Genomic DNA, 25,278 nt, shown 5'->3' with positions numbered 1-25,278 from the left:
CTTTGCACACCTGGATTTTCTGCCATTCTTCTCTGAAGATTCTCTCAAGCTCTGGCGTGTAGACAGCTATTTTCACGTCTCTTTAGAGACCACTCAAGGACATTCCCAGAGTTGTTCCTAAGCCTACTCCAGTATTGCACTTGCTTTGTGCTTAGGGTCATTGTCTTATTGAAGATGAAGCTTTGGCCCAGTCTGAGATCCCGAGTGCTCTGGAATAGGTTTTCATTAAGAATATCTCTGTATTTTGCCATATTCACCATTGTATATAAAAACATCACAGTGAATAAATCTACTTTATTAAGATTTCTGAGGTAGCGGTTACTCTGGATATACTGTACAATACCATGCTTTATGCATTTTTGAGATGGGTCTGAAGCCTCACCCATTATCACTGGATGCATTGCCAGGTATGCACATTCACACATACAGTATGCTCATACTGGCTCAATTTTCAGTTACATTGAACTTTATCTGGAATAAGTCAAAAATCCTTTTGTGTTTTCATATAGACTCCACAAAGCCAACCACATCGGGATGTGCATCAATGGTAGATCTCTGGGTATGTGAGGTAGAGTATACTACTCATCTATTTTCTGAACTTGTTTAAGACATTTTATGGCTGTCCTGGCAGCATTGAGCATGAAGTGAGAGCCAAACCAGGATGATATGCTATGCCATCGCAGGGGCAAATTAAAATGGGCAACTGTAACAGAAGAAAACCTCAAATGTTAAAACTGCACACACAGCACCCCAACATCTGGGCCCTGGTCTCTGGAGATGCTGGCTAACGGCAGACTGCTGTTCACAATGTAGAGAATCGGTTTTACTCGTAAGGAGGATTTTAAATGTGTTGTATAACATTGCATGCAGGTGCTCATTTAAACTGGTTAAGTGGCCTACTAGCTAATTTGTTGGGCTGCTAGATGAATCCTATGTTTCACTCATTGTATGCCCCAAAATGGGTCACATAACAAACCAGAACTCATTCAGATAGTACACAAATCATTTTGGAAGTTACTTTGTGTAAGGCAATGGCGTTTCACAGGGTTTTTTATACATTTTGCGTCCCAGCTCATTGACACTTTGCAACCTTTTAACCGCTGTCTGGTGGGCTGATGTTGACTGTATTTCTAGTGTGAGTTATTGCCAAGTTGTAAATATCATTGTGTGTTTACACCGAATTGTTGGTAAAAGGTATTAATGATGCAAAAACTTGCTCCTGTTCATGCAAACAGCATGGTGACAATGTTTTACCTTCCTGAAATTTATACAAGTGGATAGAACTGTTGGACAAATTTATGCTGGGGACTGTGAGACAGACTGTTAAAGGATGTATCACTGTCGAGAAACTGAAGGCCTGCTTTGTGCTGTCACATTGTTAAGCTGGCTGTGTACCATGGGCCTCCATGTCAGAAGGTTGAATTATAAGGGAACTACGCCTGTCCATGGGAGCAAGAAGGTTTCTGACTAGCTGCAATTGCAAATGTGTCATGACATAACCTGCCAAACCTCACCATAGGGTGTTCTTTTGTACAATCCTTGCCCTCGTATCACTGTGCACACCATGAATGCCCTTCAAAAGGTGAAATGAGAAGGTTTTGACCACCCACCCGACAGTCTAGACCTGATACCTTTTGATTTTTCATCTGATTGCTCATCTCTAGGATTTCGCAAGAGGTATGTAATTTGTAGGTCATTACCAGGTGAAAGAAATGGAGCATAACTTGCTTCGTAGCAAAGACTTGAGACCTGCACGGCTGCAGTAATTCAGCAGTGGGTGGTTTGGGAAAAATATGCAACCCATCTTGAAAAAGATAGCAGTGAAGCACCTTTGTTCTGAGTCATCACTCATTGTGCACTTCTGTCAAAGTTTAAACTATCTTTCACAACAAATAAACTTATGAAGTGACTTAAAAATGTTAATTTTCCTGCTTGGGATATCAGGACTTTTTGGCAGGGCATCAGGTGCAGGTTTTATTGAGTTTATGCACCACTCAAGTGACACTTGCATGTATTACTTTGGGACAAAGATGACCTACATTAAAACTTTGCAAGGCAGGACTGAACCTTTATACAGCCATAAGAAAAACTTTGGGAACCCCTCTTACTTCTTTGGATTTTTGTTTATCATTGGCTGAGCTTTCAAAGCAGCAACTTCCTTTTAATATATGACATGCCTTATGGAAACAGTAGTATTTCAGCAGTGACATTAAGTTTATTGGATTAACAGAAAATATGCAATATGCATCATAACAAAATTAGACAGGTGCATAAAGTTGGGCACCCCAAGAGAGATATTACATCAATACTTAGTTGAGCCTCCTTTTGCAAATATAACAGCCTCTAGACGCTGTCCTCCTATAGCCTTTGATTAGTGTCTGGATTCTGGATGGAGGTATTTTTGACCATTCCTCAATACAAAATCTCTCCAGTTCAGTTAAATTTGATGGCTGCCGAGCATGGATAGCCTGCTTCAAATCATCCCATAGATTTTCGATGATATTCAAGTCGGGACTGTGATGGCCATTCCAGAACATTGTACTTCTCCCTCTGCATGAATGCCTTTGTAGATTTTGAACTATGTTTTGGGTCATTGTCTTGTTGGAATATCCAACCCCTGCATAACTTCAACTTTGTGACTGATGCTTGAACATTATCCTGAAGAATTTATTGATATTGGGTTGAATTCATCTGACCCTCGACTTTAACAAGGGCCCCAGTCCCTGAACTAGCCACACAGCCCCACAGCATGATGGAACCTCCACCAAATTTGACAGTAGGTAGCAGGTATTTTTCTTGGAATGCAGTGTTTTTCTAACGCCATGCAAAGAGCTTTTTATTATGACCAAACAACTAAATTTTTGTCTCATCAGTCCAAAGCACTTTGTTCCAAAATGAATCTGGCTTGTCTAAATGAGCATTTGCATACAACAAGCGACTCTGTTTGTGGCGTGAGTGCAGAAAGGGCTTCCTTCCATCACCCTGCCATAAGGATGTTCTTTGTGCAAATTGAATTGTAGAATGATGTACAGATACACCATCTGCAGCAAGATGCTCTTGCAGGTCTTTGGAGGTGATCTGTGGGTTGTCTGTAACCATTCTCACAATCCTGCTCATATGCCGCTCCTGTATTTTTCTTGGCCTGCCAGACCTGCTGGGTTTAACAGTAACTGTGCCTGTGGCCTTCCATTTCCTGATTACATTCCTTACAGTTGAAACCTCTGAGATAGCTTTTTGTAGCCTTCCCCTAAACCATGAGACTAAGCGGTCTTTGTTTTCAGATCTTTTGAGAGTTGCTTTGAGGATCCCATGCTGTCACTCTTCAGAGGAGAGTCAAGGGGAAGCACAACTTGTAATTGACCACCTTAAATACCTTTTCTCATGATTGGACACACCTGTGTATGAAGTTCAAGGCTTAACGAGCTAATCCAACCAATTTGGTGTTGTAAGTAATCAGCATTGAGCAGTTACATGCATTCAAATCAGCAAAATTACAGGGGTATCCAAGTTTTTGCACAGCCAGTTTTTCACATTTGATTTAATTTCATACAACTAAATACTGCTTCACTAAAAATCTTTGTTCAGAAAACACCCCAGTACTCAGATGTTCCTAGGAAATGAAAGACATACCTCTGTTATCTTTTTTGTTGAAAGTAGAGTAAATTATTATGCAGGCTGAGAGGGGTTTCCAAACCTTTTCATATGACTGTAATTATCAGTAATATCTGCCATACATTTACTTAAATAAACAAGTTTGTATATCCCTGCCATGTTCAGTATCATTAGATGACATTTCCTAAAACATGTTACTCTATGTTGGTGAGACATTAGAATTAAGATCCAGGAAGAGAACAACATTTTCTGCTCTCTGCATAAGTTGCCCTGATTTGTTTAGAATGTAGGATGCCATTTATGTAAGGTTTGTGGTAGATGGTGCACTGGTTAGTTTTGTTGTCCCAAAGGTCAAGTAAACTGGATTTTAAATCCTGCTTATGCACTTTTATGCATTTTCTTCTCATGCCCCAAAGATATTCAGATTAAATCTAAATTTAGGGATCTCTAAATTAATTAAATTAGAAGTAACATGAGCAGACAGAAGAGAAATAAAAAGATGTGTCCATAACTAAAGCCTTCATTCCAAAATGTTCATGTCTAGGATATTGTGATAGCATTATCAAACTCTCTTAGTCCATTTTTACAGATCTGAGCAGATGGTAGTAAACAGCCCTGGACAGGGTCCCACTCACACACACACGTCTTTGGGGCTGTGAGAAGTAAAGCCATGTAGGCATGAAGAGAATGTGCAACTTCAACACAGAATATCCGGGTGCAGGGTTCAAATTAGGATGTTGGATCAATGAGATGGTAGCATTACCCACTTGCCCCACTGTGGTGTCCTTCTCAAAGAAATAAAACAGTAAAAAGTTAACATGCAATGTCACAGTGCCTATGAATAAAACCCAATCATTCCTACTAAAGTAAACTCTGATTGGGATATACAGTACTGCATTAAAAATATTAAATGTTAAAACAATTAAATAATACAGAAGCAGGAGGTGGCCCTTAACTAATAAACACAATTACACAAAAACCCCTGCCTACAGTGGACTAAGTATAAGCACTCCAGGTTTAAAGTACTTGTGCCCCGTTCTTATTTGGTTCTGTGATCAGAGTTGGATTTAGCACTTCTAACTATGGGTCGATGGTTTAAAGCACATAAAAAATAGAAACCTCAACAGAAATACTTTGGACCTTGGGTTAATATTTGTATGCTCAGATGGGTGTTTGCTTTTGTTTATAGTTTGTGAGTTTCTGCAAGATATACAAATACATATAAAGTATCCACAGAACAAGGCCAGAGTGACCAGCCACTGAAGACCATGTAGGTCAGAGTGATACTTACCTGTTTTGACATCATGGTTTATCCCTTCAACTGAAATAGAAGCATTGGCAAGGCCATTACCACCCTGATCCTTGACCACTCCTTTAATTCCACGATGCACCTACAGGAAAAAAACAAGGAACACTGGGTCTATTTTAATGTCTTCAGAGGAAAATGGGCACTTGAATGCTACCCTGAGAAATCAATTCTGGGAGGTGGGCACTTTTTATCCGATTTTCTTACTTGTTCCATGAAAACTAAGAGGGCCTCTCGGTTGTTCTCCCATTCTTGTGGCAGCTCACTTTCGTGTGGAAACTTATCGCAGCCTAAGTACAGTGACAACTCAAAGCAGTTGGAATGGAGATAACTGAAATCATTCATGCCTGGAGGAGGAAAAAGCGAATGTCATTTGGAAGAAACAAAAAGAAAGCTGTGCTCATGCTATCTGAAGGTTATTAAAGCACTGACTGCACATCCTATGTATACTTCCATCTGTTAAGTTTCATTAATTAATTTCTGAATTCATACTTGGGCGGCACAGTGGGTAGCACTGCTGCCTCGCAGTTAGGGGACCTGGGTTCGCTTCCCAGGTCCTCCCTGCGTGGAGTTTGCATGTTCTCCTCGTGTCTGCGTGGGTTTCCTCTGGGTACTCCCGGTTTCCTCCCACAGTCCAAAGACATGAGGTTTAGGTGCATTGGCGATTCTAAATTGTCCCTAGTGAGTGGTGGGTGTGTGTGCGCGCCCTGCCCAGGGTTTGTTTCCTGCCTTGCACCTTGTGTTGGCTGGGATTGGCTCCAGCAGACCCCCATGACCCTGTAGTTAGGATACAGCGGATTGGATAATGGATGGTGGATGGATGAATTCATACTTGACTTTGGTGAGTTCTGCTGTCTCACAGCTCTTGTGATTGACCTGGTCTTTGTGGGTTTTGCATGTCGATATAAATGTATTTTTTTTCTAGGGTACTATGGTTTCCTCTCAAATCCTTACATCATGTGCCCTCAGTAAATCAGTCTGCTGTGGGTCGGAGTGTTTTACAGTGAACTAGCATTCCACCTGGGGTTGGTTCATGTGTCCCGAGTAATGCTGCGGGATATGCATCTTCTTCCCAAAACTATATAATCCAATAAACAAAGGTAAGTAAATGGAAGGATGAATGGTGTTTAGCTACAGTATGTCACAGGTTCATAAATTTGTAACAATCCACTGATTTTCTAAATCCATCTATTCCAATTCAAGGTCACAATGGCTGTAGCTTATACTGTTAGCTGAGAAGCAGCATTTTGAATGAGCCTAACACACACATCTTTAGTAAATGGGAGGAAAACTCAGGATTTTAACCCATTCTGTTAAGAGATCAGAGTCTGCAGTAATGACTCTGCCACGCTGATAAAGCAATAGGAAAGTAAAGTTTGTACACTCAATACAGATTGAAGTGAATGCATATTTATATAAATATGTACCAACAATTTGAGCAATCTAAGATGGCTTATAATGTACACAGAGTAGAATGGCTGCATTTAAAAGCTTCATTCATTTTGGTTTCCTCTAATAGTCTAAAGACAGGCTGTTCCTTTGTCCTAATATGAGTGAGTGGACCCTCTGGTGGACAGGTAGGTGATTTCTGTCTTGTGTCTATTGGGGCTCCCTGCGATCCTAACAATGACAACAACAATTATAGAAAATTGAGGAATGAATGTATTTTCTACCTTGAGGATTTTGATATTCAGAAATTGTATAGGCATGCGTATGATTTAAATTTTGGAACTGTAGTATTGTTCATATACACTGGTCATTATTTCTGGCGGGCGGCACGGTGGCGCAGTGGGTAGCGCTGCTGCCTCGCAGTTGGGAGATCTGGGGACCCGGGTTCACTTCCCGGGTCCTCCCTGTGTGGAGTTTGCATGTTCCTCCCGTGTCTGCGTGGGTTTCCTCCGGGCGCTCCGGTTTCCTCCCACAGTCCAAAGACATGCAGGTTAGGTGGATTGGCGATTCTAAATTGGCCCTAGTGTATGCTTGGTGTGTGGGTGTGTTTGTGTGTGTCCTGCGGTGGGTTGGCACCCTGCCCGGGATTGGTTCCCTGCCTTGTGCCCTGTGTTGGCTGGGATTGGCTCCAGCAGACCCCCATGACCCTGTGTTCAGATTCAGCGGGTTGGAAAATGGATGGATGGATGGATTATTTCTGGCTTGGGTAAAATTTGAACATTGATATTTACTGCCAGATGTGGACTTCCAAGAGCCTCCATTGATGATGCCCTGTCCAGAAGTGAAGTCATCAGTGTGGCACATTCCACGATGAGTCTCTGTCATAGTCTGATGGGTTGAAGCATAAGCAATAGCCAACCACCGGAAGATTGAATCATCAGGTGTCTGGTGCAATTCTGGGACACTTTCTTGCCTGTGGTGCCATTGCTCTTCATCTTCTTCACTATGTGCCTGACGCCTTACAGCAGTTTCACTGGCTGTGGGCACCATATCAAAGGGATATGTTACCATCTGCTCCCCACCATGGATGTTTGCCCCCAACACAAATGGAATCTTCTCCATCCAGGCAATTATTGCTCGGATTTCTATAGCAACCTGAAAGGAGCAACATTTATGAGGTTGACATAAGTTTTCAGTTTCTTTCCATGTCCATCTTTCTGCTTTGATTTCCAATACAATTGAAAATCTACTGAAATGCACATGGAAGGAATGTTTTTTTTTACTATTGGTGAGAGTTTATGGTATGCCATTTAAAATATAGAACAATACTTTCAAAATACAAATTCCTTGCATAAACTAATTACATTAACTAAAATGAATATTGTTTTCCTCCAAATACACACTCTAGGTAGATAAATATGGAGGTCCCTGATAGCTTTAAATGTGCATATACAGGTGGCTTAATTAAATGAGATATAGAAATTACATACAGTACACAAGTATACACAGTATACAAGTTAAATGGAAAAAAGAAACATTTTTATAGTTATAAGTTATGTACATTCACAAAAAAATGTCAGTTTGTTTTATTCTCTCTGACCAGAAACATAGCTTGTGCAATGAGGCATTGCAACTTGCCTAATGCACAAAATCTCATTAGATGTCTAGGAACCAGTGCCATTTTCTATCTGTGCTATCAAACTTTCACAGTTTATGAACTCACGGAGGCATTCTCTGAAAGGAAGTTCTCTGGAATTGGGATATGATGATTGGGCACTAGTTTGGGGACCCACCCCCGTTCTGGGCTCCCCACAATATGGTGTTCAAGTCTGGAAAATTATAAAGAGGTCGAGCCCTTCCTCAGGTCCAGTGGCCTAAAGCCCAGTTGCCCATTTCAGACCCCTAAAAAAGAAAATAAGGTAATGAAAGTTAACTCAGAAGGAAATAAATTTCAATTTATTTGCTGTGACAGACATGCTGTAATATAACACTGCATGTGTATTAGTAGTAACTTATTTATTAGAAATGTCAATTTTGATGTTGCACTAGTGCCCCATCGAACACTGATTTCTGCCTTTTGCCCTGATGCCATAGGATAGTTTCTGACTACACACAACCCTAAACATTTAGAAGTAGATTCCGACAGATGTCCATCTTTCTGATTTGTACATGTGCCTCCGTCTAGAGTTTAAACAAAATAAATAGCAAGAATTTTCAAGTAGACCCTGCTATTGTAGTCACTAATCCATTTGTTTTCTCAGCACAGGCAAGACAACCATGGGATATGCACGATATAGCCACGCCCACCAACCCACAGAGACCCGCCCACCAACGCTAAGACGATGGGATATGCCGACAACTCACAGAGCCACGCCCACCAACTCTAAGACCATGGGACGAGAACGACTGCCCGCCTGACTGTTTGTTACCAGCGTGTAAAACCATCGCAGCTTTTAACTCACAAACTGCAACAACTCACCAAACAAGGATGCCCTGTCTCTCGAGGCATTCACACTGCCGGAAGACAACCATGGGATACGCAAAAAATAGCCATGTCAGTCAACTCACAAAGCCCAGCCCACCAACTCACGCCCACCAACTCGAGCACACGTCCACCCACGCTCTCAAGGCATTCACAGTGCCTGCTCATGTGCCCGGACGCAACAACTCACCACACACAAATTTTGCTTAATTTGACGCAACACAGGAAACCTCACCCGGCCCGGACACGGAGAGGATTGACAGATTGATAGCTCTTTCTTGATTCTGTGGGTGGTGGTGCAGTGGTTAGTTGGTGGAGCGATTTGTCTGGTTAATTCCGAAAATGAATGAGACTCCCTATTGCTAAATAGTTACGCGATCGCCAAGCGGTCGGCGTCCAACTTCTTAGAGGAACAAGTGGCTTTTCAGCCACAGATCTGTGATGCCCTTGGATGTCCGGTACTGAACGCGCGCTACACTGAATGGATCAACGTGTGTTTACCTAGCGCCGACAAGCGTGGGTAAGCCGTTGAACCCCATTCGTGATGGGGACTGGGGCTTGCAATTGTTCCCCACGAACGAGGAATTCCCAGTAAGTGCGGGTCATACGCTCGCACTGATTACGTCCCAGCCCTTTGTACACATCCCCCCTCGCTACTACCATGGTCGGGTGACTTGGTGGATTATATATAGAAAAGCAGCTGGAACCGCAAAGAACAATGAAAAGTCAACGTGGCTCAGAGGTGCATGTGGACTGTAGCAGAGACAAAAGCGACTCAGGTGAGGAGTTGGGGGCACGCACATGAGCACGCATTCCGTACTGAATGATGATTGTATGTTGGTTCGTAGCGTGCATCGTTGCAATGTTACTTTTCTTGGTGGTTTACTAAATTATGGATTTTTCAAATGTTCATTTTTTCCCTGTGCTTAAAAATCATTAAAAAAGCGGTGTGATTATGCGGCGGGTTGGCTAGTATAAATAAATATCTTCTTCCCTATAGTCATCAATCTAGGGATTGCCGTATTAACTGGGCCAGAAGAGGAAGCAGAGACTGTGATTTAGCATTTCTGCCTTTCAAATCCAGAGCAGGAGATGTTGGTATGTTGCAAGCAAGCTGAGTTTTATTTTTGAGGACATATTTAAAGAATGATCAAGGGTGCAGAGGAATCAAATGGCATTTGTCCACTTGTATCTGAAGTATAGATAGTATATGTGCCAGTCTTTACATGGTTTTCAATTCTTAACTTATTTTTCATTTATATTTTAAATATAAAAAATGTTAAATATAATGACATTGGTGCCATTTTGAGAAACTTTCATTACGATGCTAAGCATTGCTATGGCCTACGACGTCAAAGTGACCATGTTTTATAGATTGCCTGAGGTTTGTTTATTTGTTTATGTTTGTTTAATCTCAGAGTGTCCATCAAACCATTTTCAAACCCATTTATCCTGAGAAGGGTCATATGGAAGCTAGAGCGTATCCCTATGGTTTTATTAATCTTTTTTCTAGTATACTAGAAATTTCTATTTCTATTTAGGAATGTAAGTCGCAGTAAATCATTATTAGAGTCCTATACTTCCTTGTCTTAATGTTTCTCCTTTCAGTTACTGGTGGGGACTTATTACTTTAAGTGTGATTGTAACCTTTAGAGAACATATTCTCATTGTGCATGCACCCTAGTACATATGTATTTAAAAGAACACAGATGCAATACAGAACTCAAAAGGCCATCATCTTTCCAACATAGTCCTACTGCATTTCCTAACAGTTGCTCCAGGGTTTCACAAGAAATGTATAACCTTCACAGCTGGTTAGTAAGACACATATACACAACTCCCTGCTGGTTATGTATCTAAGAAACCTAGAGTCTCTTATAGTAAAACAACTTTGAGGGTTCAAGAGTGATTAAATGTTAAACTTTTGAGTTTATTATTTCCTTACTGCAATTTATATTATTTTCTGAACACACATTCAGTGCTAATGTAATAATGTGTAATAATGTATAATGTAGTGCTAAGTAAATATGCTGTTTGACTTTTACAGACATTCTCCAGCACCCACGACCTAGCAATAAAATAAGAAAATAGTGAAAATGGATGGTTGGGTGGATGAATGAATAATCTTTCAGCAACAACAGCATGTATTTATATAGCACATTTTCACACTAATTATGTAGCTCAAAGTGCTTTACAAGATGAAGAAAGAAAAAAGAAAAATATAAAAATAAGATTAGGCAATACTAAGTAACAAAGAATAAAGTAAGGTCAGGTGGCCTGCAGGACAGAAAAAAACAAAAAAATAAAATAAAACTCAGAGGGCTGGAGAAAAAAAAAAACAAAATCTGCAGGGGTTCCAAGGCCACGAGACTGCCTAGCCCCCATTTCAGTTATTCTATTTCTAATATGTGTATATGATTAACTGGCAGGCTAGAGGGAATACAGGTTGAAAATATAGGCCATACGATGAGGGGAATATCAATGCTAGAGATTAGCAAAGCGATGGATGAACAATTATAAAGGACCAGTAACGGCGCACTGCACAATAACATGCAGTGAATACATTTGACTTGAGTATTCCTAGTTTTCATCCTCTTTCTCTGTACGTTTAGCATTTGTTTGCTCAGATGTTGATGCAGTTGCTGCTTCCTGAGCAGCCTGCTTCTTCTTTTCTTTCGTCGCCATCTTTTCATGTTAAATAAAACTTATTAAGTCAGTGTTTGTGTTGCAATTACTTAGTACGTTTTTTTTAAATTTTCACTTAAGTGGGCACTTAAGTGTTCAATCTGCCTCAATAATGATTTAAGATATGAAGAGGTAGAGGAAGTGACGGTGAAGTTGGGAGGGATAAGAACGGCCGCCCTACTGCTGACAGTTGATTCTACAATAAAATAAAAATAAAAAGAGGAATAACCTTGGAGGTCAATCATCACCCCGAAAGCAGATAGTAGACGTCACATAGTATATGAGTACCAAATTTCAGGTCAATAGTTCAAACGGTTTGCGAACTATAGGTGATTTAAAATCCTGGACAGACAAGCAAACAGCCACGGTAGCATATTATATAAGAAGATATCCTGAAGCATGATTGTTCACTATAAGAACCACAAGACTGTTGAACTGGGAATACCCTAACAGTAATCAGCCAAGATGCTAAACAATGGCTGTGAATGTCAAAAAGAGGCGAGGAGAAATGAGATGCTTACAGTAGATGGCAGACAGCCCAGAATTTACTGTGTATATTTGCCCTGTAATTAAAAAATGGTTCATGGTAGTAGTTCATCTAGGGATTAATAGCAGTCCCTGTCAACTGTAAGAGCCTGAATTTTGTGGGACAGGAGCAACCATGAAAGTGATTTCAGGAAAAACAAAGAAGTGAACCCCGTGTATAACTTAAAAGGACACTCCATGTTATAAAATTACTGAGCTGAGAGGTAAGTTTGGAGGAAACTGGGTTATTACAAGGAATTGCAGAAATCGGAACTAACAAAGACATAGAAAAGAGCAGGAGAGAGGCAGAAAGCTTCAGAAGATATCCTAGCCATAAGAGCAAAGCCTATCTTTGACAAGTCCAGCCTTATTGCTGGGTAGAAAGGAGGTTTTGTGGAGTACCTTTGAGATAGTGAAGTAGTAACACTATCCTATATAACACAACAAAGCCTATACTAAACAGACCTGGTCAGATCATGTTTTTGCTTACTTTATGTTTATCTGAAACCTTGTCCTTTTCCTTTTGTTCATCCTTCATTTTGTTTTAATTTAAACAGAACAGTGCACTTGGCAACTTAACAACTCAGACCCTATGATTCTCACTTGGATTAAGTGGATTTGGTATTGGATAGAATGATAAGACTTTTTCTTTAGCCAACCTTTCATATGTTTAATTCTTTAATGAACTGATCACTAGAAGATGAATAAGTTAAATACAAAACTAAAGTTCAGGTAAAAAAATTACTAACCATTTCATAAGCAAGCTCATAGGCATCAGGGTTTAAAGATGGTACCAGGTGGATACGAGTGTCTTCTATCAAGCGACGTACCCGTGGGTTGCCATCATTATATTCTTTACACATAAACTGCATAAGCAAAAGGAGCATTTCCCGTCCCAGCACCTCATTCCCATGTAGTCCAGCCGTGTAACGGAACTCTGGTTCCCCTGCAATAAAATGGACATCAAGAAAGACCAAAATGTGGTGACAAGATGGATTAAACTGGAATAAAATGAAAGGAAACAACAAAATATTTTAACAACATACCTTATGTCACTATTTCTACATTCAGCTCTCACCTACCTGTCTCATGCTCTCCTGGATTATCTGAAAACTCCATAGCATAAATCTTTAGTCCACGAAAGCTCTTGCCAATGTTGTAGATACGTGTAATAGATGGACACTCCTCATTGATTACTTTCATCATCTGGGGATTGAGAGACAGGAAATAATTGTACGCCTGTCAAAACTTTCACTCACACCTGTGCAAAAATATCTTGAGTGCTCCCTAGGGTGTTCTTGACCTGCATTTCCTTATTGTACCAAGAATCTTAACCACCTTCATAAAACCACTTTACCTAACCATGTGACTTTACAAGCTAAAACAGTGAGCCAGTGGGCAATGTACTCACAATCTTTTGTATAACAGCTGTCAAGGGTGTGACCATTCTGGTAGATTTATGGAGACCATACTACTATACTATATATAATAGAGACCCCTTAACATTCTCACATTTGTTTGGATGTCGATGGGAAATACAACGACCTTTGATAAATAACGTGTAAACGCCACTTTGGTAGTGTGCTTATGCACCATCACCAACCACCTACATCGTTCAATAAAGAGTTTATCCTACTCGGACCATACCTTCTTACCTCACTTTTTCTTTTAATTTACACAGAACAAATGAGATGTGATCCTGAGACATTTGCACACTATTTACAGCATCTGAGTACTTTCTTCATGTTTACCTTATACTGAAATGATTGTGAAGTCTACAGTATCTTGTTACCTACTGTTGCTCCATGTTTTATTTTTCTGTGCTTTGTAAAACAGCTTGGGATGATGCTGACTTCAAAAAATGCTATATGCCATTTAAAGAACTGAATTCCATTATAAATATAACCCACTGACCTGTCTCATGTCCTTGTAATTATGATGCCGAAAGTCCAAATCGTACACTGATGTCACCTCGTTCTGCCAGGAATAGCTGTTTAGGGCTAGAGGAGATGGCCAATTACATGGATGTTTCATTTGATTGCTACAGAATAATTTTATGAAAGAAGTGTAATAAATCATAAACGCACTGTGATCTTCACATTTCAATTCAAGAGCTGCTTTTCGAATAGTGACTACAATAACTTGACAGGTATACTGCATTTTAGGAAAAGATTAAATATTAGACATCATTAAAGGAATAAGAGCTACTGCCACACAATTTCACAGTGCTGGATTCTCATTTTGGGTGAACAACTGTCTCTTTGGTATTTGCACATCATGGGTGTGTCTGCGTGAAATTTCTCCTGATACTTCAGTTTCTACCCAAGGAAATTCTGGTTGGTGATTCTAAAGTAGTTTGGCATTAACAGCTGATTTACTAGGACAGTATTATTTTTTCTAGGATGGAAACACTAACCTAACAATATTTTCTTTCTCATGTGACCGCAAAAATATTTATTCAGCTGTTGCTTCACAGGTTGCCTTTAATTTTTGAAAATATTATTACAATGGCTTCAAAAGTGTCATTTCCTGTTATCATATATTTTTTGTCTGGGTCAAATATAATATAATTTATTTTTAGCTGTGCTGAGTCCTGATAAGAAGCACTCGTCATAATTAATTTACAGGAGTGTTAAGAACAATTTAATTAATATGGCACCCTGAACATGGGGACAGAGAAATATAATTTTGATACTTTGACTGCAATCGAAAATTGAATTAAGCAGATCACAAATTTGATGGTTAAACGGACTTTTCTTAAGTACATCATTGAGCTTGCCCTCTATATAAGTATTCAGCAAGCATCTCTGGTTGTACATATCAGTTTGTCTTTTAATATTTTATAAATATTGCTGAGGCATGCCTTTCAACATCATGAGCAGGAGGTTGTGTTAGTGTTTTTGTTTTAATCCTGAAGGTATGAGATGGTGGAAATTGTTCCCAAGACAAGGAATGGTTTGAGAATGTGTGTATTTTAATAATCAATATAACTTCACAAACACTTGGAGAGAAGTGGAGGTTAGAAACATTCAAGGAGCAAATCATGAACAGATGATAGTGCAGATGTTTGATTTATACATTGTGGTTTTATTTAGGAAACAATACTAAGCATGTATCATATGCTATTTTGAATATAAATAACATGCATTTAAATACCTAAAAATAATTTCTGGAATAATCAGCAACAGTTAGAACAGTAATTCTTGCACAGTTCACATACTGCATGTAATGTTCCAGTTGGTCCTTTAGTAACTAGATACAGGAGGATACCTACTGTCTCTCACTGGCTAGATGTTTCCCAAAATCACAACATAAAAGCAGTTTTTGGGAGAACAGGCAATTTATTTCAAAACTCTTATTAGACTCACATGACAGAGGGCAGGCCATGACCTCCAGGCGCATGCACAGACTTCCATTCCAACTCTGTGGAAGAATCCTTATATACCGAGCCACAACTGGCTCAACAAATTCAGATATGACTGGGGTGTCTTTGTCCACATTGCCAAAAAACAGCTTTCATGTTTAGAGAAAAAGAAAACAAAAGATTCTTATTTACACTAAGGAAATGTTTCTGTGAATAGAATTACACATACAATACATGGATAGAAAACATGCTCAATATATTAATGTTTCAATAAACTCAGAGTTGACAATATTTACATGCAAATACTGTATACTACTGGTAATGTGAAATATATTGCTTTAGATATGATAAGGTGTATAGTCGGTTTTTCATGAAGAATGCAGAACAAAGACTACACTGCCACTCAGAAATCACTACTCTATATCTTGTTAATTTATGTGAATAGATTAAACATTTTTGAATATTTAGGAATGACAGCTATACTGTATATCTGTCCATCTATATGTAAAAATTTGGTACAACATGGGCAAGACAATTATCAAGGTATTGGTTGGTAAACCTAAGAATGTGCATAATGAAAGCCATTAACATAAACAGTGTAATACTGTGCATCATCATCCAGCTTCATGAACAGCAGTGAGTAATATCTTATCAAACTGGGTTAACTGTTTATTTTATTATTCTGCTGATGATTATTGGGGTATAGTATCAGCAGTTTTATATGATTCATAACTATCATGATTTTGTACTGTTTAAATATTCCCTTTTTATGGTGAGCCCAAGGTGCTGCTGTCTAATGTGTTCATAAACCTTATGCGCATGCACACTTGGACAAGTTGATCAAGCTGACATTCTTATTACAAAATTAACTAATTCTCCTTGGTGTAACATTTTTTGCCACTATGCATGTGTATATATTTTATATGTGTAATATATATTTTATATAGTAATATTCCACCCTTTTCTAACCCATCTAATTAGGCTGAACTTCCACCTTACAAGAAATTTACAGAAACAAACTGAGTCCATAAATCAGAATGGAGTTACATACATACATGTACTTATAGAATAAATTAAAGACAGTAGCCATAGGTTTGGTGATTTCTGATATTAGCTCTACCTCTGTTATTGGCAAAATGTGTCATTTCTTACAAATAAACCTTTCAGTTTCTCTGAATACTTGCCTCAGAATATGATGTCTTGTGGCCACTGAAGCTGCCATCAAATGTGTTCATAAAAATATATACTGTATCAACAGAGCTTTAAGCTAGTGCTTGCTACATACAGTTGTAAAGTTATCACATCAAACATGGAGATCTACTGACATATGGAGATCTGGCATACATAGAGATCTACAGCATTTCTTAAAGAAGCTTTAACTATATACTGTATATTGTAAATCTATGTATTTTCCTGAACTCTCTGCATAAACCGGAGGAAGAAGAAGGTTACATAAAATGAAAACCTTCAGGTGCTGTTGCTCTCCAAGACTAGATTTGTCTCAAAGAATCTCAAAGTGTTTCATCAGATCACATAACTTCAGTGTGGCAGACTTTAAGCTCACTAGAGAATGCTCAAGTAGTTATTAAAATAATTCAAAAAACTTACAATAGCTAGAGCAATACCTGAAATCATTAGAGGTATGCCAAAAATAGTGATTTGGGCTAGGTTCAACTGTAGATGTAAAGCAATAGCATTCACTAGATACCATTTTTACAGCTGTGATTCCACTTACCCACTCAGCATAGCCATCATGGTACACAGTCCAAGTACGACTATCATTGCTGAAGGCCACAAAGTAGGATGTGACAAAATCATTACTTAAAAGAGAAATAAAAAGAGACTTGAGGTTATGATGGCATTCTGTGCAAAGGACAGTGGATCAATTAAAAATAAGTCTGTGGCAAATGACTCATTTTAATGTAAAAGTCTTACACCATAGGCCACAATTAGTCACAAACAGCTCTCTAGTACCCCATTCATTCTTATGTCATTATTGCTAAATTCACTTTCAAGATGCTACTATATGCACAGTAAGGACTGGTTATGTCCCACACAATACTGAAAATGTAATGGATTTCTTCCTGGTGACCCACAAGGAATATTAGTAGGAATTAAGGGGAAGTTGAAAAAGAAACACCTTTTTACTTTTGTAAGATCCCTCATATCCTGACTTCCTTCTATGAAGTGGCTAGATGAAATACTTGCATTTGAAGTTAAAGAGCAAGATTTTACTAAACAATAGGCTTCTCTCATCTGACAAGTTATTTATGTTCTTGCTTAAGCAGACTTACTGTACTGGTGAATCTCGACCCTGTAGGATCACTCCAGTGAATTCTACTTCTCTCCTGGCATCTACTTCATACCAGTGCTGGGTCTCCTCATTGTCTGCACACCAGGCACCATCATAAAAGTCATCATCCTCCTCCTCTTGGTCTGCCTTGTAATTAGACTTAAGATACATACAGTAATAAGCACTAACTTCAGATCAGTTTGATATACGCAAAGTGTTGGGAAGACAGTTACACTCAATTCAGCTCACTCTGCTGACCATGCAGGAGAACATGAAAGCAGGAGATATATTAAACTTCAATGACAAAGAAACACTTTCCTCCTATAAAACCAGTAGTGAAAGTCTATGCTCTAGAGTCAGGTGTAGCACAGAACAGTGTTGACTAAGTCTGGACTTCATCCCTTACCCTTCCCATCTAGCTTATTAAACTAAACTGCAGGTAAAGCAACCCAATTCACAAATGGGATGCACCAGGCAAAATCTACTTTTTTAAAAACAGCATCCTCAGCCAGTACTGGCTACTGGTAATCTATGTTCTCATTCCACTGGAGATTTTCAGGTCTGCAGTATTTATATTCCTGTATTATAATATCAAAATCTTGGGAAGAGAGACACTTTCACGTCCCACGAGATGAGACTTTGTGCCAAGAGATTTAACCACACCCGGGGCTGGAAATAAAAGACAAAGAGTAGAAGACAGAGTAGAACGTCGTAAAGAATTCAAAAACATTGGCGCAATACACATGTACAGCAGGTTAGAGATAATGGAAGTACGAAAATTTGAAAGTCTCAGAATAATGATAGTAAAGATTGCATTGGCGCAAACAAATGGAAATTATTACTCGGTGAAATAATGGAACAGCAAAAAGAGATTGACTGTATTGTTTAGATTTAAACTTTAAGTCGGAGACTTGTAGATCGTCTAATTCGTGTTGCCATCAGGGAAAAGTAGTCTTTCTTCCCAATGAAGAGGCGTATCCTCAAGAATTAAAAGATTTGTTGTTTGGTGAAAGTGAAATCCACATATGCTATCACGCTATGGTCACAGAGTTGCACAGATACACAGGAGATGTTAGAGACAGAAATGCTACTCAAACAATTCATAACAAACATAAGTCTCTTTCAAGAGTGAATCGAGCTCCGTGTGGTAGTCAGAGGGGACAGTTATGTCTCTCAATTAAAAGAATAGAAAATCTTCCTCTTCGTAGGGGTGTGCCTCGGGAGCGAGACCCCCAACAGGAGCAGAGCTTGTCTGGGGGAGAGACAAGGCAGTGAGACAAAAGGACAGCTGCTGTACAGGCTTTTAAATGTTCAAAGCGCCGTGTGAGATGCAGATCACACGGCATGGCAGCAGCAGCAAACCAGCAACTGATCGAGCAAAGAGGAGGTAAAAAAAAAAAACTATTTGTTTCCCATTGAATCACCGTTTAAGAGGGGGTTTCGGAGGAGTGATCGCATCTCCTTGTGGTGCATTCAGCCCCCCGCTTCACAATGCGAGCGGCAGAGATGCGAAGTGACTGGCGCTTGCCTGTTTGGCAAGTGAAGCAAGCAGGGGGCAAAGCCCCCTAGTTGTCAAAAAAGAAGGAGCATTAAACTTTTCAAACATACAGTTTCTCAATATTGGCTTGCAATCTCTGGCAAGCCATTTTTTTTTTGTTTTTTTATTTTTAGAAAGCAGTTAATCAGAATACACAAAAGAGACAGAAAACTGTAAGACACTCCTGCTTATGCTTTCTCTTTACTTTGACCAACATGGTTAGGTGTTAAATTAACAATGAGGACCTGCCCTACTCACAAAAGAACAGAAAATTGCACATTATGCAAGTTCTATATTTTGCCATATACAATACATACTGTACACATGATCAGGAAAAAAGAAAAATAGATGAGCTTATAATAAAATAGCACTACAATTCCAATTTCATTTGCCAAATTTAAATAATGGTGTTATTTATGCCAATGCTTTCTATGTTTAAACGTCTGAAACTACAAGAAAAGTGAGAAAACACAGCTGTTCTCTCCTCTTTCATCTCTCTCTCTCAATTCTCTGTTCTCCTGAGAGATGATAAGGAATGAAAACCACATGCTTTGTGTCACTCCCCCACAAAAACGTAAGTCTGTAAAGAGACTTGCGCTCTCAACAGTAAATGAAAAAGGAAACAGTTATAACAAAATGCCCAACATGTCCAACAAACAGCATATAGAAAAATACAATTTCTTAATTAATGAGATGTCTTTTCCACTCTCTTCAGAAGTTATCTTGTCACAATGCTGTTACCCAATGACATACATACCTGCATATTAAGTCTGCCACGATGGGGACCTGCCCCATACCGTAACATGGAGGAAGCCAACAACTGGTCATTGTCCACTTTATGGGATTCCAGGCCAAGTGGAGGACATTCTTCTAAGAAGAGAAAAAACAGAAGAGGTTAATGACTCTCAGGCCAAGTGTTTGTTGATTGTATACATTGTATAGGATATTTAGAACTATATTTAAACAACATCCTATCATGCATACTGCCTCCATGGAGCTTGTCTGCTCTCCTCTTGTCTGCAGGCTTTTTCTCTGGATTTTCTGATCTTTCTCTACATCAGAAAGATGTTATGTTGACTAATGTCTCTAAATGTGCTTGGGATGTGTGAGTTTGGATGTGTAGGTGTGTATAGGTGTGTGAGAATGTGCCCAGTACTGGATTGTGGTTGCCTCCTGCTGCTGATAGGCACCAGGCTGGAGCATTATGTCCTAAGATAAGGTTATCAGGTAGAAAGTTTGAAATAAAAGTTAATATTGATAAATACATTCTTTGGTAGTGACTGGACTGTGAAAGTGATAAGATTAATGAAGTATACAGTATGATGCAAACTAACTATCCCTTAAAGTATCTGTGAAACAAAATGACTCGATAAGAAATGAATCCCTGAATTGTGGCATAAATTACCTTAGAAATACAAAAAGAAGACTTTATTTTTTCCTATGAAATGTTCAGGTTTTCATTTATCAAATTATAGATGTGAAAGAACAGGCTGGTGGCAGAAGTCATATACTGTATGCTGATCCCACTGACAGCATAGACTTTGAGGTTACTACATAAACAGTCATGATAACCTAAAAAAATTTCAGCACAATGCTACCACAGTTAACTGGGGGAGCTAAGCTCTCATCCCATACAGTCCAGTAACAGCTCCTGAAGCAAAGATGCAATCTTGTGTGACCTTTCCACCAGGTACACTTAACATAGTTCAAGTCTACCGTCATATATAGTTGGTACAATTAAATTCTTACCTGCATATCTCCAAAAAACTAGGGATTATACTATAATACCAGCAAAACACACGTGTACCATATGTCCAAATCATACATACATACTATATATGCAATCTGTTGTGGCCACTAAGGGGCATATCCGAGCCCCAAATCCCACACACATCAGAAGCTGCATAGTCACAAGTTCAAATAAAGTTCTATTGTTTACAAAAGTAACTTAACAGGTTTCTTCTCACTCTGTTGAGCACAACACAATACAATACAACACAATGGAATATAATGTAATCCTTCCTTTCTTCTCCCCTTTTATTCCTCTCCCTACAGGCTAGTTGTATCATCCTCCTCCTCACTCTGACATACCGCAAGAGGTGAGGTGGCCATGTTCATGCAGGACCCAGGAGTATTTCAGATGCCTCAGTATTTTGCAGCTGAATCACTGTCAGGTCAGACAGAAGCCCCTCAAAGTTTGGATAGTTCTCCTCTACAGCTCCCCTAGCAGAACCCACAGCACCCAACATACAGTATCTCACAAAAGTGAGTACACCCCTCACATTTTTGTAAATATTTTATTATATCTTTTCATGGGACAACACTGAAGATATAACACTTTGATACAATGTAAAGTAGTCAGTGTACAGCAATTACACAATCTGGACATTTTTCACTTAGGGGTGTACTCACTTTTGTTGCCAGCGGTTTAGACATTCATGGCTGTGTGCTGAGTTATTTTGAGGGGACAGCAAATTTACACCGTTGTACAAGCTGTACACTGACTACTTTACATTGCATCAAAGTGTCATATCTTCAGTGTTGTCCCATGAAAAGATATAATAAAATATTTACAAAAATATGAGGGGTGCACTCACTTTTGTGAGATACTGTATATAAACTTAACGTAGCACCCCATATATTCTATGCTGAGTTTACCTCCCTCTTCAGTGCTTTGTGGTGCTGAGTTGAGCAGGTGATGTGCCAGGATGTGAAACAGCAAGTGAAAATAGACTTGACCGTGTGCCTAGAAAAGTTGGTGAACATAGACTGAGACACATAGGCTTTATTAAAATGTCCACAGGTTTAAAGGTGTTGACCAGCCTTGTTGACGATGGCTGTAATGTCAGTAGAATTTTAATTGGCATTTCTTACATGGTGTTATAATAAAATAAAAAAGCAGCTGGTAGTGAATTTCTCGTTTGACAGGGCATCTCTGAGATCAGTTACCAAAACTGGGGGGTGAAGAGCTACAGTCCTAAAATTTCCTGGGAATTCTTCTGAAAAATAAGTTGGACTGAGTAGACAATACAGACATGTTTCATATAAAAAGAATGAAGCAAGTTTTTCCTTTTGAGGAGACTCAACAAGTTAAATGTATGTGACAAGCATCTGGTGATGTTCCATCAATCCACAGTGGCTAGTGTACAGTAATCCCTCGCTATATCGCGCTTCGACTTTCGTCGCTTCACTCTATCGCGGATTTTATATGTAAGCATATTTAAATATATATCGCAGATTTTTTGCTGGTTCGCGGATTTCTGCAGACAATGGGTCTTTTAATTTCTGGTACATGCTTCCTCAGTTGGTTTGCCCAGTTGATTTCATACAAGGGACGCTATTGGCAGATGGCTGAGAAGCTACCCAAGCAGAGCGTGTATTACCTATTAAATAAAACTCCTCAAATATATTGTGAGCACGGGGGCTGTTCGCACCCCTAGAAGATATGGCCGCTCCTCAAAAAACACTGAAAGATTACCTTCACATTGCTCTCTTCCTTGCTGGGCTTAAATGTGGCTGCTTTGTCAAGCGATATGCTTCCTGCATGGTGCTTCGCATACTTAAAAGATCAAACAGCACGTATTGATTTTTGATTGTTTGCTTTTCTCTCTGTCTCTCTCTCTCTTGCTCTGACATTCTCTGCTCCTGATGGAGGGGGTGTGAGCAGGGGGGCTGTTCGCACCCCTAGACGATACGGACGCTCATCTAAAAATGCTGAAAGATTATCTTCACGTTGCTCCCTTTCTTGCAGCTGGTTTGTCAAGCGACATGCTTCCCGCACGGTGCTTCGCATACTTAAAAGCTCGAACGGCGCGTATTGATTTTTAATGGTTTGTTTTTCTCTGTCTCTCTGTCTCACTCTCTCTGACATTCTCTGCTCCTGACGGAGGGGGTGTGAGCAGGGGGGCTGTTCGCACCACTAGACAATACGGACGCTCCTCTAAAAAAATGCTGAAAGACTACCTTTACATTGCTCCCTTCTTAGCAGCTGCATTGTCTGGCGGTGCTTCGCATACTTAAAAGCCCAAACAGCCCTATTGATTTCTGATTGTTTGCTTTTATCTCTCTCTCTCTCTGACATTCTCTGCTCCTGACGCGCACTCCTTTGAAGAGGAAGATATGTTTGCATTATTTTAATTGTGAGACGGAACTGTCATCTCTGTCTTGTTATGGAGCACAGTTTAAACTTTTGAAAAAGATACAAATGTTTGTTTGCAGTGTTTGAATAAAGTTCCCGTCTCTCTACAACCTCCTGTGTTTCTGTGCAAATCTGTGACCCAAGCATGACAATATAAAAATAACCATATAAACATATGGTTTCTACTTCGCGGATTTTCACCTTTCGCGGGGGGTTCTGGAACACAACCCCCGCGATCGAGGAGGGATTACTGTACTGCCCTGTGTTACTTCTGGAATAACTCAGGAGACTGCTGGTTATCTCAATAAAATGATCATGAAGAACAGCTGTATTATAGAACTATATCAAACAGTTCTGTATGATATCTAGCCATTGTCTAGAAGCACATGCTATATGTGTGGCCTAGCACAAAAAAATATTTTTGCACAGCTGGGGTGACATCATAACCAGTCTGTTTAATTACGTTCCCTTAGTCTAAAGAATTTGGATAGCCACAATGTTCACAGTGACTTACATTACTGTAAACTGAACAGACTAAACTGCTGAGGGACAACAGAACTGTTTGAGAGACACAACACCAAGACTGTAACAATACTGAAGACTGTACTAATTATAATCAGGCAATTTAATATTGATCAGATGGAGAATGAAACAATGGAGGCTTTCAGGATTAACAACAATGAAAATAATCAGCAAGAGGCAAATAATAATCTGCCCTGTAGCAACATTGTGTGCAGAAACAGGAGTGGCAACTGTCAAACAATGGCAGATGTACTTTATTGGACATTACTTGATTGGAGTCAAATGCAGCTGACTCAATTTCCTTTTGGAACTGCCAAAAGGCAGCAGTCAAAGCCAAAATCAACAGCCCTGTGTCCTTAAAAGCCAGACCTTGTTTGTGCTTTTTTTCTGGCATCACATTGAATAAAATGTAATATCTTCCACTACTGAGCATGACAGAGCTTAAGCCAGAAGTCTGTCACAGAAGATCTTTTGTGTGCACAATAACAGCTGTTATACACCTGTGATACTGGCTGTACAAATTCAAAGAAATGACTCAGCTGGATCAAATCAACTGCAACTCACTCTTTCAGTGCTGTCCTTGTGTGCTTTTTGGCAGGAAGGAGCTTGCTGTTCTTCCTCACTATCAGACTGCAATAATATAAAAGGCCAGCAGATGGCGTACTTAAACAAAAAGCCATGAGAGAGAAAAGAATGCAGAGAACCATGCAGAGAAATGGTGACTGCAGAAGAGTCACTTGAAAGAGAGAGGTTAGGAACACGCACTGATACAGCATTGCCTTGCCACACCCACCACATGACAAACCAACTCAGGATCCCAGATTAGGACCCGGTGCAGCCATGCAACAGGTGACATCTCAGCACCACACTAGTCCAGATGGAATGGAACCAATGTGAGTTTTTATGTGGTGGCTGGAGTGCCAGTCCTGCCACCAACCCCCAGGTTTTTCCCTGCAGGTTGGCTTTGAATAAAATATTTTACAAACCAAACAGAAAACTTCCTGGGCATTCTGCTCTGAGTTGTGGTCAGAGATTGGATACCACTTATTATTGCTTAATTGGCAAATGGTGTTACCCCAGGCAAGGCTTTTGGCATAGGCTGAGTTGGCACTGGCATAGAAACATCATGACTTGGGGGCACCAAAGTTTATCCAAGCACCACCTCCCTCCCTTGCAGGTGTTACTGTTGTGCATCAATAAATCAACACACATATATGAAATCGCTTGCAGCTTTCTAGTTCAAATCCTGTTCCGGCCATTGACTGTGAGAAATCTGCATCTTCTCCATGTTAGCAAGCTATTAATGGTACTCACGCAACCTTCCACTAAGAGAGCACAAAAATAACAGCTATTATTTTTACAGGAGACTCACTTATTAAGCAAGGATCAGTTTCATTTGCAAAGAGAATATTCCACTCTAGCTAT

General features: G+C 39.6%; 1 protein-coding gene across 1 annotated transcript in view; it reads right to left on the bottom strand.

Annotated features, from left to right (window-relative positions):
* The window catches only part of aebp1a (AE binding protein 1a), a 71,213-nt gene that overhangs the window by 1,993 nt on the left and 43,942 nt on the right, over window positions 1-25,278 (bottom strand). The window contains 12 exon segments of the mRNA XM_051920210.1: window positions 4,904-5,003; window positions 5,126-5,265; window positions 7,099-7,462; window positions 8,031-8,089; window positions 8,092-8,209; window positions 12,749-12,945; window positions 13,082-13,205; window positions 13,914-13,999; window positions 15,368-15,512; window positions 17,099-17,183; window positions 17,658-17,815; window positions 19,951-20,063. Of these exon segments, the coding sequence (XP_051776170.1) occupies window positions 4,904-5,003; window positions 5,126-5,265; window positions 7,099-7,462; window positions 8,031-8,089; window positions 8,092-8,209; window positions 12,749-12,945; window positions 13,082-13,205; window positions 13,914-13,999; window positions 15,368-15,512; window positions 17,099-17,183; window positions 17,658-17,815; window positions 19,951-20,063 (1,689 nt within the window).

The sequence above is a fragment of the Erpetoichthys calabaricus genome, chromosome 1 (assembly GCF_900747795.2).
Source record: "Erpetoichthys calabaricus chromosome 1, fErpCal1.3, whole genome shotgun sequence".
Lineage (NCBI taxonomy): Eukaryota > Metazoa > Chordata > Cladistia > Polypteriformes > Polypteridae > Erpetoichthys > Erpetoichthys calabaricus.
This window is presented reverse-complemented; position numbering and strand designations above follow the sequence as displayed.